General features: G+C 39.8%; 1 protein-coding gene across 1 annotated transcript in view; it reads right to left on the reverse strand.

Annotated features, from left to right (window-relative positions):
- thbs4a (thrombospondin 4a) overlaps nucleotides 1-16232 on the reverse strand; it is a 169672-nt gene that overhangs the window by 50085 nt on the left and 103355 nt on the right. The window contains exons 16-17 of the mRNA XM_039758372.1: nucleotides 15733-15926; nucleotides 9999-10177 (exon numbers count right to left, since the gene is read on the reverse strand). Coding sequence (XP_039614306.1) covers nucleotides 9999-10177; nucleotides 15733-15926 — 373 coding nt within the window. The remainder of the gene's footprint in view (nucleotides 1-9998; nucleotides 10178-15732; nucleotides 15927-16232) is intronic.

Below are 16232 nucleotides of genomic sequence, written 5' to 3' on the forward strand. Positions count from 1 at the left end.
GCTTTTTTCCCCACTGTGTGCCTATTTTTTTTTCTCTGTACCCTAATAAGCTTTCATATGACACTCAGACAGTAGGCTACGACTCGCCCTTTAATGTCGACTTTGATACCTGACAGCTTCTTTTTTATTTCGGGCACTGTGCGACTTTGTGAACTTGAGCTTTCGAGTTTCTCCGACACTCTATGTTACTCAACTTCCTTTTGCTGTTTATACCACTGTTTACACCAACCAATAGTACGTTTTTCTTTGCCTCCACTTGGTATTCACTGAACTTCTTCTATTTCCCCGCGTGCTTTTGCCATTGCCTTTTCACAGAACGCTGGGCTATTTATGTTGATTTGCATATTCAAAGAGGCGTAATTCTGAGAGGAGTTGGGGCAGGACAGCAGGCGCATTACTTTTCACGCTGACTGGGATTTATGAGGCAGAAGTACATGGAAGTTAGCATTCGCACAGATTTATGCATCTGGATTTTTTTGTGCGTATGCACATTTCTGCTTTTGTCCTTACGCCAGTTATTGTACGAGTTCTATTCATGCCGTTATGCATGAGGCCCCAGGGCTTTATAAGTAGGGTGGCAAGACAGAATCCTTTCCTCAGTAAAAGATGTATGGAAACTCGCTTGAAGTTTTCAGAAAGGCACCTGAAGGACTCTCTGACTGTGAGAAGCAAGAGTCTGTGCTCTAATGAGACCAAGAGCAGCGTTATATCTGGAGGAAACCAGTCACCTCTTATCACCTGTTCAATGCCGTTCCAACAGTAAGACATATCGGTGGCAGCATCGTCATATGGGGTAGTTTGTCATTGGCTTGGACTGAGAGACTAGACAGAGAGTGCTCTGGACCTCAGACTGGGCTGAAGGTTCACCTTCCAACAGGACAATTACCCTAAGCACAAAGCAAAGACAACACATGATTGGCTTAGGGGAAACTCGGTGAATGTCCTTGAATTCCCAGCCAAAGCCTGGACTTAAACCCAATCAAACATCTCTGGAGAGACTTGAAAGTAGCTGTCCACTGACTTTCTCCACCCAGCCTGAAAGATTGTGCAGAGAAAAATGGCAGAAAATCTCCAAACTAGTCACTTCATTACCAAGAAAACTTCAGGCTGAAATTGCTGATAAAGGTGCTTCAACAAAGTACTGTCTACAAGGGTCTAAATACTTGTGTCAGTGTGAGATTTCAGCTTTTATTTTTAAAAATTTTCAAAAATTTCTGAAACCCTCTTTTCACTTTGTCATCCTAGGATATTGAGTGTTGCTTAATATGGGGAAAGAAGCATTTAGATGATTTTAGCATAAGGCCGCAACATACCAAAATGTGAAAAAAGTAAACAGAGATCTGAATACTTATTGAATCCACCATATAGCACAGTGTTTCCTAGCCTTTTTTCTGGGGATCCCAAGGCATGGCACTATTTAACTAACCGCAAACACATATACAGTATATCTCATACACATACTCAGCTGTCTGAAGGGACAGGACTACCAGGGAAGCTGGGAAAAAAGCAGCTCAGAGATCAGCGTTTGCAGACACAGCACTTAATGAGCACTTTGGTGGCATCTCCCAGCTGTTTTGTCTCTTTTCCCACCCCTCTCAACCTCAGAGGCAACACGTATGCCCACTGTCCACCAGCCCTGCAAGGCTCGCTGGAGACCACATACCCAGGCAGATGGACTCAAGCAGCCAGGAGCATCCGAAGTGCTCTAAGTGCTGTGCCTGCAATTTAGCAATTGCAAAGCTGCTTTTATGCCAGCTTCTCCAGGTGGTCGTGTCTTCCTCCACCGAAGGAGCTTGTCTCTCTCAGGTTCAGACCCTGGGCTACACTATTGTTTCCATGGCACACCTGGGTAGCTCTCATGGTGCACCACTATGCTGTGACACATGGGTTGAAAAACACTGGTATAGAGATTAAAAGTTTATGTGGATGTTTAAGGTTTATAGGATCGCTATTGTCATGGGTACAGAGCACAATGAAATACATATACAGTTTAAAAATATAACTTTCTCAAACCCCACCAATTCAGGTTCATAGGGAGCCAGAGTTTACCCTAGCAGCTCTGGGTATAATGAAGTAAATAACCCTGGACAGAGGGCCAGTCCATCATTGGGCCCACTCACCTATAAACACAAAACAAGTGTCTGGTACTGTAGTGGATGGATACGTCACTTTTCTACCATGAAACATTGCATTTGAACATTAGAACAATCTAGATGAGAATAGGCCATTCATCCCATCAAATCTCACCGATACTATCCACTTAATTTTTCCAAAATAATATCAAGTCTAGTTTTGAAGCTCCTAAAGTTCTACTGTCTACAGGGCCAGCGCCACCATTAAGGCAAACTAGGCATTCACCTACGGCACAGATCATAAGGGGGGCATAAATCCAGCCACACAGGTTAGCTACTGAACAGTCGGTTGGCGCACTAATAAGCTTGGTCTAGGGCGCAAAATAACCTAGCACCGGCACTGATTGTCTAACACACTATTTGGTCACTTATTCCATGTGTCTATGATTCTTTGTGTGAAGAAAGATTTCCTGATGTTTGTGCGAAACTTACTCTTAACAAATTTCCAACTGTGTCCCCGTGTTCTTGCTGAACTTAAAGTCTCGATCCACTGTTCATAATTATGACCACTTTAATCATGTCTCCTCTTAACTTTCGTTTTCTTAAACTGAAAAGCTCCTTTACTTTTTCCTCATAACTCATCCCCTGTAGCCCTGCGATTTTTCTAGCGCTGCTTTTATTTAGTGTTTTAATGAAAGTGGTGACAAACACTGCCTCAGATGCCCCTTTGGAATCTCATGTAAGGGTTTAGCATGATTGTGGTCTCTTGACTGGGATGACTTTGCTATTTAGTTTATGCCACTGTCATATTCTTCAAACCATCCATGGACAACTTATGTTGTATGGATTGGAGCCATTTTCACCCTGGAAAATTCTACTGTCTTCCAGATATAAAGACACTAGCAAAATACCCGCGCTTCGCAGCGGAGAAGTAGTGTGTTAAAGAAGCAATGAAAAGAAAAGGAAACATTTTTAAAATAACGTAACCTGATTGTCAATGTAATTGTTTTGTCACTGTTGTGAGTGATGAGTGTTGTTGTCATATATATATATATATATATATATATATATATATATACACACACACACATAAACATATATACACACATATACATACATACACACACATATATACACACAAATACATATATATATATATATACATATATACACACACACATATATAAACATATATATACATATACATACATATCTACATATATACACACACAGCTATTTCAGATCAGTGCAATACGCTGTTTGTTAAAACGGTTGACTCCCGCTCTTACGTGCAATAACAAATCAAATCATTCAGTTGTCTTTGCTCATATGTCATTTTAGAGCTGGACGCCTGGCATCTTTTTTTGGCCACAAGTTCGTTTCTGTTTGGTGTGAGGTTCTGTGTTGTGGAGATTCTCAGGATGGATTGCAGGTGCTCATCAGTGAGGCGACTCCTGTGTGCTGTTTTGTTAGTCTTTATCACGGAGAAGAGCTTCTCACACAGATATGTGCTACCAAACATGCACAAGGTTCGAGCCGCATGTAGACAGGCTTTTTTTGTTCATGAAAGTCACCAAAGCGCCGTGCAAACTCAGTGCGCAGTGCGCTCAGTTTATCAGCAAAGTGCGTATTTGGGAACACCGTAGTGACGACTTGGTTTAACATTACTTGGCAACAGGGAAAGTGAGGCAAGGTGCACTGGTGCATTTGTGTCTCCCATAAAAGCAGCTTCACTTGAAATCACTTTGTGATTGTGCACGGGTTAAAACGTCCGCTGAAGTGTCAGATTCTTATTTAATTATGCTGTTTTCTGTATCTTCTGAATTGCATTCAGGTTACCCTGATGCAAGGCAGCTGAAGCGCTGCATTATGGGATCTGTAGTTTATTGTGTTACCAGCGCTTCATATACTCGGGCTTTAATAACAATAATACAGTATATAAAATGATCTCGGGGCGGATATAATTACACGCCGGGCGGATGTGGCCCGCGCCCTTGAGTTTGACACATATGGACTAAATAGAACTTGAAAAGATATGTTTTTCAAATGTGATCGCGCAATTCAGATAGAGTTGACGCGACTACAGCCTGCATGCCTCAATAAGTCATCCTCCCTCGCTCTTACTTTTTTACCGTTCATCTAATGAATACACTGAGTATGGCTTTACCAAAACAATCATTGATGGCGAATAAAGTATCCATTATTCGAGTATGTAGAGCGGGATATATATATATACATATATATATATACCCGCGTATCGCAGCGGAGAAGTAGTGTGTTAAAAAAGGTAGAAAAGAAAAGGGAACATTTTAAAAATAACGTAACATGACTGTCAATATACAGTATTTGTTTTGTGAGTGTTACTGAGTGTTGCTGTCATCAAGGATTTGATTATCATTATTTCTTTCAATCAGGTTCGTATTTGTAGGATGTGTTGTGTTCAAGTTACATTCCGTGTTTGTCAATCGTTGTAAAGATGACAGGTTTCATTCATCGATTCGTTTCTTACTGCATCAATAAACAGCTCGTCTTCTTCTTTATCTGAGACCTGACACACTGCATGCACGGGTTTTTTACACTGTCTTCCTTTAGCGGACATTGACTTTTTCCACCGTGTGCTTTGTTTCCACAGTAGCTGGATTTATGAATATGCTTATCAGACGCTTCATATTTTTTGCTGCCTTTTCAATTGTGTAATTCGGTTTTGTTCAGCTCTTTGGAACTGTTGCCTTTTATCTGTGCACTGCGTCAGTTCACGTGAGCCGCTCGGTGTACATGCATCGAAGGTTCCCAGCTGTGCTGGTGCCATCTCGTACTATGTCCGTGGCTGTATTTAATGTTACCTTAGACCTGGCATTTAAAACTTTCTCTCGCAGTTTTGCTGAGTTTGTGTCAAACACCACCCTGACCATCTCATCTTCCTCTCCATAAGCACAGTCCTTCACCCGTGAATATTTACCCGTGGCAGTTTGCTATTGGATTGCCGCTGACGGACGGCCTTATATGGGCAGGCACTAAATTACAAACGCCAGCGGCAGCCTGTCTATGAACTTAATTTAAAGTATAGGTTTACATCGTGCTTTGTTTCCGAAGTAGCAGAACTCATGAATATGGTTGTATATGTCACTCGCTCGCTTCTTATTGTTTCGCTGCCTTCTCAATTATATAATGCATGTTTTCTTAAGCGCTTTTTTGAGCTCTTCCTGGTTTTCTATGTACTGCGTGATTACGTGGGAGGCGTGATGATGTCACACGAAACTCCGCCCCCACGGCGTTGAAGCTCATCTCCATTACAGTAAATGGAGAAAAACTGCTTCCAGTTATGACCATTACGCGTAGAATTTCGATATAAAACCTGCCCAACTTTTGTAAGGAAGCTGTAAGGAATGAACCTGCCAAATTTCAGCCTTCCACCCACACGGGAAGTTGGAGAATTAGTGATGAGTCAGTGAGTGAGTCAGTGAGTGAGTCAGTGAGTGAGTCAGTGAGTGAGTGAGGGCTTTGCCTTTTATTAGTATAGATAGATAACCATAGGGTGAGCGTCATCACTTGGGATTGCCGTGTATTTAGTAGCATTTACCTTGTCTTCTGATTAAATCAGTTGACCTTGACCAATTCAAGGAAATCAACCCACACCCTAACAGAGTGACCAGAACCATTCACTGTGAGAAACACTGTGACCTGTAGATTCCTTTTGCTGCGTTCCACACACATACATTGTGTCTGTTTATAAGGCTGATCTCTTCTGTTTGCTCTTCTTTGACTCTAACACCCAGTTGAGCACTCTCTTGATGTAACCAGTTTTTACTACCAACACATTTTCAGCCAATTTATGCCACAATTTAAAGGTGCTGAACATGTTTATTAAACCAATAACCAGTGCCCTGTATTTCTAGCTGACATTCTTAAAACCCTGTATGATGTGAACAATAAAATATCCATGAGACCTATACATAATGTTGGAAATTAGTAAAAATAAAACAATACAGACATCCTGAAACTTCTCAGGTTTTAGCGTCGTCTGGAAAAGTGATTCACTTGCTTTAAAAATTCCGTCTGCAGACAGGCACTAATAAAACTTTTTTTTAAAAAAAAACAACCAAAATTGCTCTCCCTGACATCATGTGAATGAAATGTTGACCAGTGGCAAAGTCTTCTCCATTAAATCCTTTGAGAAAATATTTTTTATTACTTTCTCCTTAGTGTCGAAAGTGTTGAATAATTGGCAACATTTCAACAGTCTGCATTTATAATAAGGAAGTTTTAGATTTTATGATGTAACACAGAATTTCACAAATATTATGTGACCAAATAGCAGCTTCCAGCATTACAGGACCAAATAATCCCCTCAAGCTGTACAGAACAAATTCATCTTAACAATTAAACTTTCTATCGTGTCTATCCAATTCAGGTATATGTACTTAGTGCCTTCAGCAAGTATTCTTATTCTTAATTTTTCTTCTTAATCTTGTGCTAAAATCATTTAAATTCATTTTGCCCTTATCAAGCAACACTCAATTCCCCAAAATTAAAATTAAATTAAAAATGCAGAGCTGAAGTATCACATTGACACAAGTATTCAGACCATTTGCACTTGAAATATGCTTAAGGTGTTTCCTACTCCATTGATCATCATTGAGATGTTTATACACAGTGTATGGCGTCCACCTGTGTTCAACTCAGTTGTTTGCCAACACTTTCACAGCTGACAATGTCTACCAGACCAAAAACCAAGCCATGACATCGAAGGAACTGCCGACAGAGCTTAGAGACAGGTTTGAGTCAAGGTTTAGATCTGGTAAAGGCTACAAAAACATTTGTGCAGAATTGAAGATTCAACACAGTGGCCTCCACAATCCTTAAGTCGTAAACGTTTGGAACAACCACAAACCTTCCTAGAGCTGGTAAACTGAGCAATCAGAGAGAAGGTTCGTGGTAGGAGAGATGACCATAAACCTGATGGTCACTCTGGCTGGGCTCCAGAGAACCTGTGTGGAGATGGGAGAAACTTCCAGAAGAAGAACTATCACTGCAACACTCTACTGTTGTGGTCTTTATGGAAAAGTGGTCAGATGATACTTGAAAGCCTGCTTGGAATTTTCAAAACAGCACCTAAATGACTCTCAGATGATGAGAAACAAAATTCTGTGGTCTGATGTAGCCAAGATTGAACTATTTTGCATCAGTTCTAAGCATCATGTCTGGAAGAAGCCAGTTACCGCTGGTCACCTCCACAATACCATTCAAGTGGTTAAGTATGTTGGTAGCAGAATCATGCTGTGGGGCTGTTTGTCTACAGCACAGGCTATGAGATTAGTCAAGGTTAAGGGAAATCTGAACAGAGCAAAGTAGGGAGATATCCTTAATGAAAACCTGCTCCAGAGCACCCTGAGCCTCAGATTGGTCCAAAGGTCCAACTTCCAACAGGACAATGACCCTATGGACAAAGCAGTAACAACACAGGACTGGCTTAGGGACAACTCAGTGAATGTTCTTGTATGGTCCAGCCAGAGCCAGGACTTGAACCCAATCAAACATCTCTAAAGAGACCTGAAAATAGCTGTTAGCTGAATGGTCTGCATCCAACCTGATGGTGCAATGCAGATCTTCTTGAAATACACAAATACTCCATGATAAAAACAAATTCTTTTCTGTGAATGAAAAATCATTCAATAAATAGGTTCTGATAAATAATCTTATATCAAAAATAAACCACAGTCAGAATCGACATGCTGTATCTGTCTCTCTGAGTCCACTGCATGCCTCAAACTTGTCTTGTCTGCTCACCCTCCTTGGGTCTACTCACCAGAGCAGAGACATCAGCATGTACTATCAACCATCCTCCCTTTCTTTCTCCACCCACATAAACCACATTAAGAAACCTTCTTACTTCCACCTCCAAAAGTACTCTTTCCATCTGCTCAACACACTCTCCTCGCTTGTGAGTACGCTTCCATCTTTATCCTTTATCACCCTAACCTGCTGCACATCTTTCCCACCTCGGTCCCACTGTCTAGCCAATCGGTACAGGTCCTTTTTTAAGTGTCTAACCTCTCATACAACTCATCATACGCCTTTTCCTTAGCTTTCGCCACCTCTCTCTTCACCTTGTGCCTTATCTCCTTGTACTCTTGTCTACTTTCTGCATCTCTCTGACTATCCCACTTCTTCTTTGCCATCCTCTTCCTCTGTATGCTCTCCTGTATCTCCTCACTCAACCACCAGGTTTCCTTTTCCTCCTTCCTCTTTCCAGATGTCGCACCAAGCACCCTTCTTGCTGTCACCCTTACTGTTACTGACTAGAAGACTGCAGCAGAGCTTTTTAAGTTACATACAACTCCCAGTGGCCCCAGTAGCATTACATCATTTGGCAGATTCAGAAGGCACGGGGGTTGGTGAAAAGAAAGATAATTAAGTGGTGTCTTTAAAAAGCAGCCAAAAAGATGTAGTGGGAATTGCGATCATCTGTATCTATTTGTTTTAACTCTTATCACCCCACCTCTGACATATAATCACCATTTTATTATTTTATTACAGCCTCATTCTGGATTTAGGTGTTTGTTCTGTGCCTGTTTGTTCATGCAATTTCATCTGGGTTAGTAAGCGTCTTTGTATGAGGTGCTATCAACTTCAACAGATCTTCGCACAAACAACTGGAACATGGTAGGAGAAAACTTTCAGGAAAATGATCACTTGAAAGCTCAATTTATTCTCACCATCATCTGCACCTGTAGTACTAGACTTTGTTTTGAATTGTCTCATAAGTGTTGATTGATTATCATCTAGTGCTTAGTGTTTCATTCGATTTCATTGGTGAACTGTTTGTAAATAACTATCGCCATTGGCGAATTGGGGAGGGTTTTTGCGTATACATTATTTAATAATAGTTTGGTTTTTTTTGCCTTTTCTGCCTATAAACTTTATTATTTTAGTATGTCTTTACTATTTACCAATTCATTGATCCCCTTTATCAGTATCTCTGTGTTGTGGGTGTGTGCATGCCAGGTCAAAATTGAATGTTTGGACGGTGTAAATCTTAGCATCCTTGCAAATGCTATAAGACTATCAACATGCTGATCGAATGCAACAAGTATAAATGTGTTTTGGCTGCTCACTGCGCACGGGCATTGTGGAGTGGCCTGAGCGAAGGTTTAATATGGTAGGTATAAACCAGATTTTAGTGTACTCCTACTACTTTGTGGAAAAGAAGATAGCTGTATGATTCTCCTGTTTCAAAGAAGCACAGAATCCTAGTGTAAAGAATAGGTATGTATATGGAAAATAGCTTTTTTAATTGCTTATTGGCATTGCACTGATCAGTAAACATTTCCCTGCAAAGTAATTAACATTGCTGCAGGTCGAGCTGTGCATTGTTAGTTTTTGTGTTTTTTCCATGCAATCGTGGCTTGTCTTTTTTTTTTAATGACGTGAAAAGTGTGTGAATTGTCATGTTTCCCTGTTCGTTACCAAAAATCGATATGGAATGATCCATAAAGTACTTTAATGTAAATTACACTTTAGTTATACTGTAGGAAATCAATCACCAGAAGATTTTACAACACAAGACAACTGATTCTATTGTACAAAGCAATAGAATCAGTTACATTATTTATAACATTCACAAATAAATGTAGACTAAAATAAACAGGAAGTAAAAAGGAACAGATATTATTATTTAGCTGAGTTAATGTTTACATTAGGGAAGTCTACACACAAACAGGAAAATTCTCACCATCATTTTCATGACAAAAACACTTCTGATGGTGTTTGTTCCTAGAAGATGCCTGTTTTATGACAGACTCTGGAATATTTAATTTAATCTTTTTTATGCTTATTGCTAAACAACATTGTTCACAAGGTAAAAAGCATTGTCCCTGTACAAAACAAAATACATGCAAAAGAAAGACAACATATGTTTGTACTGACCTGGTTGAGGACAACCCAATTTGGATCAATCTGAGCATCACCCTCAGGGTCAAGTACCACCGTCTGGTAGGCTCTGAAATCTGTTAGAGTGACTTCTGCATTCTCTGGGCAAATGTCAATTCGGTCAATAACAGTATCATGGTCAAAATCATTTTCGCAGATATCACCTATTCCATCATCTGTGGAAGAAAGGGCAAGTTGCAATAATGTCACTTATGAAAATCTTGTCTAAAAGAAGATGAAGAATCAGCTAAGCTCTAAATAGCAGTTAAAAGTTGAGCATTGAAAATGCAGTCCTCATTCATTTTGCGGAATGGCGAAAGCATTGGACTGTAAATACCCAGGTGGCGGGTTAATTCTCACCACTGACTGATTATATAAGTTACTTCACCTGCCAACGCTCTAGTAGAAAAATGGAATATTGTACTATGTACTTGTAATCTGATGCTTTGGGTAGAATTTTTGCTAACATATATTGTTTTAGTGAAAATTCTCTACCTTTTTACTGTTGCGCAAACTCTCGTGAACAACAAACCCACTTGCAATGTCCCTGCTTTGAAACTGAAATCTTTGTCGTACAGAAGCAGAGACAATAGTATGGAATCTAGGTGTAGGATCGTATATAATCCGGAAAGGTGAACTGCCACAAATTTTTGATATATGGATTCTAGTGATGTTTTTAACCTATAATGATTAACCACTGATCCACTTAACATTAAGAATTTAAACTTAAGAACCTAACAATCTTAAGATTAATTTAACTTTACACTGTGAAATCCTTGCTGCACTGCATATCCTGAAGTAGATTTATTTTGTGACAGGTTGTAGATTTAAATAGACACAACACAGCAGCATGTAAGATACATATCAGATCATTTTATATGTTCAAGCAGAATAGATTTCTTCAGTATAATGAAGTCAGCACAATTTACATAACTTAGTTTGGAAGCATTTCAAGTGAAAGACTGTTGATGTTTGCCACAAAGTGTATAATGTGTTGAAATACAAAAGAAGAAAAATCTACAATGAATATAAGAGAAGTATACTGTTTGTGAGGTTAGACTGCAGTAATCGACCATATTAACTGAGCTATCAGAGGAACACATACAGAGAGTGTACGACGATTGAGAAGATGAGGCCAAGAGGGAGGCCAAATAAGACATGGTTGGAGGTGGTGTTAGAAAGGATGAAATGAATGGGTCTCACCTCAAATGAATGGGTCTCACCTCACCTCAAATATCCAGTTTCTAGTACTATTGACTACTGCAATGCAATATTCACTGGCTTCTCAAATCGTTCTTTATACAGCTTTCAGTTAATTCAAAATGCTGCTGCAAGAATTATTACAAAAACCAGAAAGTACAAACACATAACTCCAGTTCTTAAGTCCTTGCATTGGCTCTTGGTTAAGTTTAAATCCTCCTTTTAACATATAAAGCCTTAAATGGCCAAGGCCCTGCTTACTTACCTGAACTACTTATTACTTACAAACCAGAGTGCACACTGAGATCTCAAGATGCCATCCTACTTATGATTCAAAGGATTAATAAAATAACATTGGGAGGTTGAGCTTTTAGTTACAGGGCCCTGAAGCTGTGAAATGGTCTGCCTGCTACTATAAGAGGTGCCCCTTCAGTCTCAGCTTTGAAATCAGGCTGAAGACTCGCTACTTCAGTTTAGCATTCCCCTATCTAGAACTCCTGATAAGCTGTGCATAATACATCTCTGCTGTTAGTCATTAGTACTAAAATATAAGCAATACACTATTTATAAACTGTTACTAACCCTCTTCTATTCTGTTTCTCTTTCTGGCATCCTCATGTGGCACTTGGTGGCACTGCCCTAGTACCATGTTGTCTGCCTGCTTATGGAAAAGTCATCTCAGATAAAGGAGCACAGGAATCATTGGGTAGAAGGGTCCTTTCATCAGATTGGCCAGCCCAGCACTGACTCAGCTGTACAATGGCCAGTGTGCAGATTGTTGGCCAAGATCTCCTGGACCCTGACTGTGTTTGGAAGGTCTTACTCTTTTACAGTCTTCTACAGTCTGGTTATGGTTCAACAATTGGCTGATGAACAGATATTGTTGTTTTTTATTTATATTAATTATGAACAAATCTGCATCCTCACATGTGATTGTTCAGTGTTTAGTGAGTGGTATCATCTATTCTTGCATTTTGCCTTGTAGTTTTTACTGTTGTGTTGTATTTCTTAGGTGGCCATAATAGACTGGCCATCTAGCTGTGTTAAGAGGATTACTTGTGTTTAATTTTGTGTGTTGTATTTACCCCAGTTTTGATGTCCATCCTACCTAGTAGGGGGTCTCTCTCTAAATTGCCTTTTCCAAGATTTCTTCCATTTTATTCCCTAAAAGGTTTATTTTTGGCAGTTTTTTGCCTTCTTAGGGAGTCAAGGCTGGGGAGCTGTCAAAAAACAGGTCCTGTTAAAGCCAACTGAGGCATTCCTTGTGTGATTTTGGGCTATACAAGAAAATAAATTGTTGTTGTTGAGAAATATGGAGAAACAAAGCTTGATGCCATACCTTGGGTCCATTAATACCAAGCACCTAACCTGGATAAACACAGAAAATAGTGATTATATAGTGAAGATGATGATGATGATGATAATGATGACGATGATGTGCACAATGAGTGGACAAACATGCAAACAGTCAATAGAGCTGACAGCAAAAGCTTTCGGATGCTAATTTGTACTGAATCAGGGTATCACAGTCTATGTAGAGGTCACCAGTCCCACAGAAAACATTTTACCAAAAAGAGGCAAAAACACAGTCTGCCAAGAAAATAAACCAGAACTCACAACTGATATTTTGAGTGCACTGACAACTGAGAATTACAGCGCAGTAGCATAGCACTATATTGATAAGGAATGACAGAATTCATGGCGCTACAGAAGAAAATTATTGGGAAGATATGTACACCTGCTTATCCATGCAATTATCTAATCAGCCAATCATATGGTGGCAGTACAATGCATGAAATCATAAAGATGCAGGTCAGGAGCTCCAGTGAATATTTACATCAAACATCAGAATGGGGATAAAATTTGATCTCAGTTATTTCAGCTGTAGCATGAGTGTTGGTGTCAGATGGGCTGGTTTGAGTAATTCTCTAACTGCTGATTTCCTGGATTTTCATACACAACAGTCTTTGGAGTTTACGTGGAATTGTGCGAAAAAGGGAAATCATCCAGTGGGCGGCAATTCTGTGGGTGAAACCACCTTTTCTAGCTGACAGAATGGCTATGGTAACTCAGATAACCATTCTGGACAAGTGAGATGAGCAGAAAAGCATCTCAGAATGCACAACACAACGAACTTATGTAGAGTTCCACTCCTGTCAGCAATAACAGAAAGACGAGACTGCAGTGGGACAGACACACCAAATTGGGCAGTTGAAGACTAGAAAAATATAGCCTGGTCTGATGAATCTCGGTATCTGCTGAGGCACACAGAGGGTAAGGTCAGAATTTGGCACCAACAGCATGAATCTATGCACCTAATCTGCCCTTTGTCTACAGTCCTGGCTGGTGGTGGTGGTATAATGGAGTGTAGAATGTCTTCTTGGTATACTTTGGGCCTGTTAATACCAATCATTCTTCGCTTGAATGCTGAATTTAAGTATTATTGCTGACCACATGCATCCCTTCATGGCCACAATTTACCCATTTTCTAATGGCTACTTCCAACATGATAATACACCAGGTTACAAAGCAAAAGTCATCTCAAACTGGTTTCATGAACATGACAATGAGTTCAGTGGCCTTCTTAGTCACCTGATCTGAATCCACTACATCACCTTTGGGATATGACAGAACAGAAGAATCACAGAATGAACATGGAGCTGACAAATCCACAGAAATTGCGTAATGCAATCATGTCAACATGGACTAGAATCTCAAAGGAATGTTTCCAACATCTTGAGGAATCCATACCACAAAAAACTGGGGCTGTTTTCAGAGCAAAAGGAGATCCTATCTAGTATTAGTAAAGTGTGCCTATTAATTTTCCTAATGAATGTCTGTTCCAGTAAGACATACAGGTGACAACCTTGATTAGAAGCTAACTGCTGCTGCATCAGCTTGGGAACCTGCAGGCTAAGTGGTTGCATAAGTTTATGATAACACACAAAACATTATTGCTGCTAATTTACCCACTGCTGGGCTTAAGGTGTGTGTTTTGCTCAGAAACTGGTGCTTGCAGTTGATTTTCAGCTCTAACATGTATCTTAACCCCAGCAAAATACTACCTGAGCATAGTGGGAACACTGGTGCCCAGGTTCAACAGTACAAGTGACTGTCTTCCAACCACGCATAACATTTTTTGAACTATGTAAATAGACTACTTACAACACTCTGCAATTAATATACAAAAGCATTGCATCTCTATATATATATAATCCAATGTCTGTCTGTCCGTATGTCTGTCCGCTTTTCACGAGAGAACTAATTAATGGATTTAGATTGGGTTTTTTCTATAATTTGCTTGAACATTCCAGCTGATTTTGCGACTTCTCTCATCATGCTAAGAGTTATAGTTCGCTTGCAGGAGTGAAATATTCACGCTAATTCAAGACAGAGGCTGCGGGCCAAGGGAAGGGGGAAACGTGATATCAAGAGTGGGGAGTTCTGAGCCACGGGGGACAGCTAGTACAGTATATAAGCAGTACATACTGTATATAATACATTACTAAAATATTTTCTGGAAAATGTATTAGATAGGGCAACTTCTTCTAGATATTAATAGTTACTAATCGGCCAAATGGGGTGACTGTTGATTACAAAATATGCATTGGAGAATTGGAGGAGAATCACTGGTAGACATGGGATTATTCACAACAGAGTAATTTAGAGCCACCAATCTCCTAACTGCAAACCTCAGAAACCTTCATGTACACAAAGAGAACATGCAAGCTGCAGGCAAGAATGAACCCAGGAATGAAGGTCTGAGAATTGACAATGCTAACATTATACGCCCCAATCTTAAAAACAAGAGTGGCTACATAACATTCTCCAACTTGTTTAATTCAACTCAGAGGTTTAGGGTCCAGAGACTTTTCTGGAGGTATTAGTAGCAAGGTGAGAATTCAGTCTTGGATGGGGTGCCAATTCATTAGAACTCATGCACACATCCACACTCATTGGGTCAATTTTGAATTGGGAATCAACCTACCAACAAGTCTTGGGTTGTGGGTGAAAGACTCATGCAGACACAGGGAGAATATGAAAACTCAACTAGAAGACAAAAGCTAGGATCCCAAGAAGCTGGACCATGGAGGTAGCAACACTAATCACGGAGTCTTCATGCAGGCCACCAAGATCAATGCATAACATATATGCTCAGACCCACTTAATTTAGCTCAGGGCTCTAAGACGGCAGAGCTAATCATGGCAGCACTTGGAAGAAGGGAAGAAACAACCCTGGTCAAGGCACTGATACATTGCAAGGCCAATTTTGAGTTACCAGCTAACCTCACTTGCATGTCTTTGGCCATGTGTAAGGTAAACCCACTCAAATATGTGGAGAACATGCAAACTCCACACAGGCAATGGCTGACTGCACGACCTGAACTTAGAATGCTGAATCCAGAAGGTATCCAAAAAAAAAAAAAAAATAATAATATTTACCTCAAACAAAATATACACTTGATCCTATACTTTTCAAAGTATGCACCCTGTTTGAAATATTTAAAAGAAATGAGAACTAAAAACATACCATTGTTGTCCACTTGATCTGGATTTGGTACCAGCCGACAGTTGTCAGGTCCCGGTGGGAGTTCATCGGGAATGCCATCATTGTCATCGTCGTCATCACATGCATCTCCCAATCCATCTTTGTCTGAGTCTAGCTGAGAGCTGTTAATAATGGTGGGACAATTGTCTTTGGTATCCTGATGACCATCTCCATCACTGGTAAAAAAAAAAAAGAAAATTCAGAAAATTCTTTATTATCAAAAAAGAACTCTGTGTTGAATGAAGTTTAATAAATGTGTTATGCTAATTTAGAGGAGTGTACAACAGAAAGTAAAATGAAGTTAATGAGGATGCAGACCAAAAATTATGATTTATTATTTATTAAAATATGAAAAAATAATGCAAGTTTACAGGAAAACTTAAAGTCCACTGTGACATGCCTGTAACATAAGAGACACTGTAGTGGTGGTGCTTCACAGAAGGTGTTGTCTGAGTGAGAGCTCACTCCGTGCTCAAGGATAA

The sequence above is a fragment of the Polypterus senegalus genome, chromosome 7, assembly GCF_016835505.1.
Source record: "Polypterus senegalus isolate Bchr_013 chromosome 7, ASM1683550v1, whole genome shotgun sequence".
In the NCBI taxonomy this organism is placed as follows: domain Eukaryota; kingdom Metazoa; phylum Chordata; class Cladistia; order Polypteriformes; family Polypteridae; genus Polypterus; species Polypterus senegalus.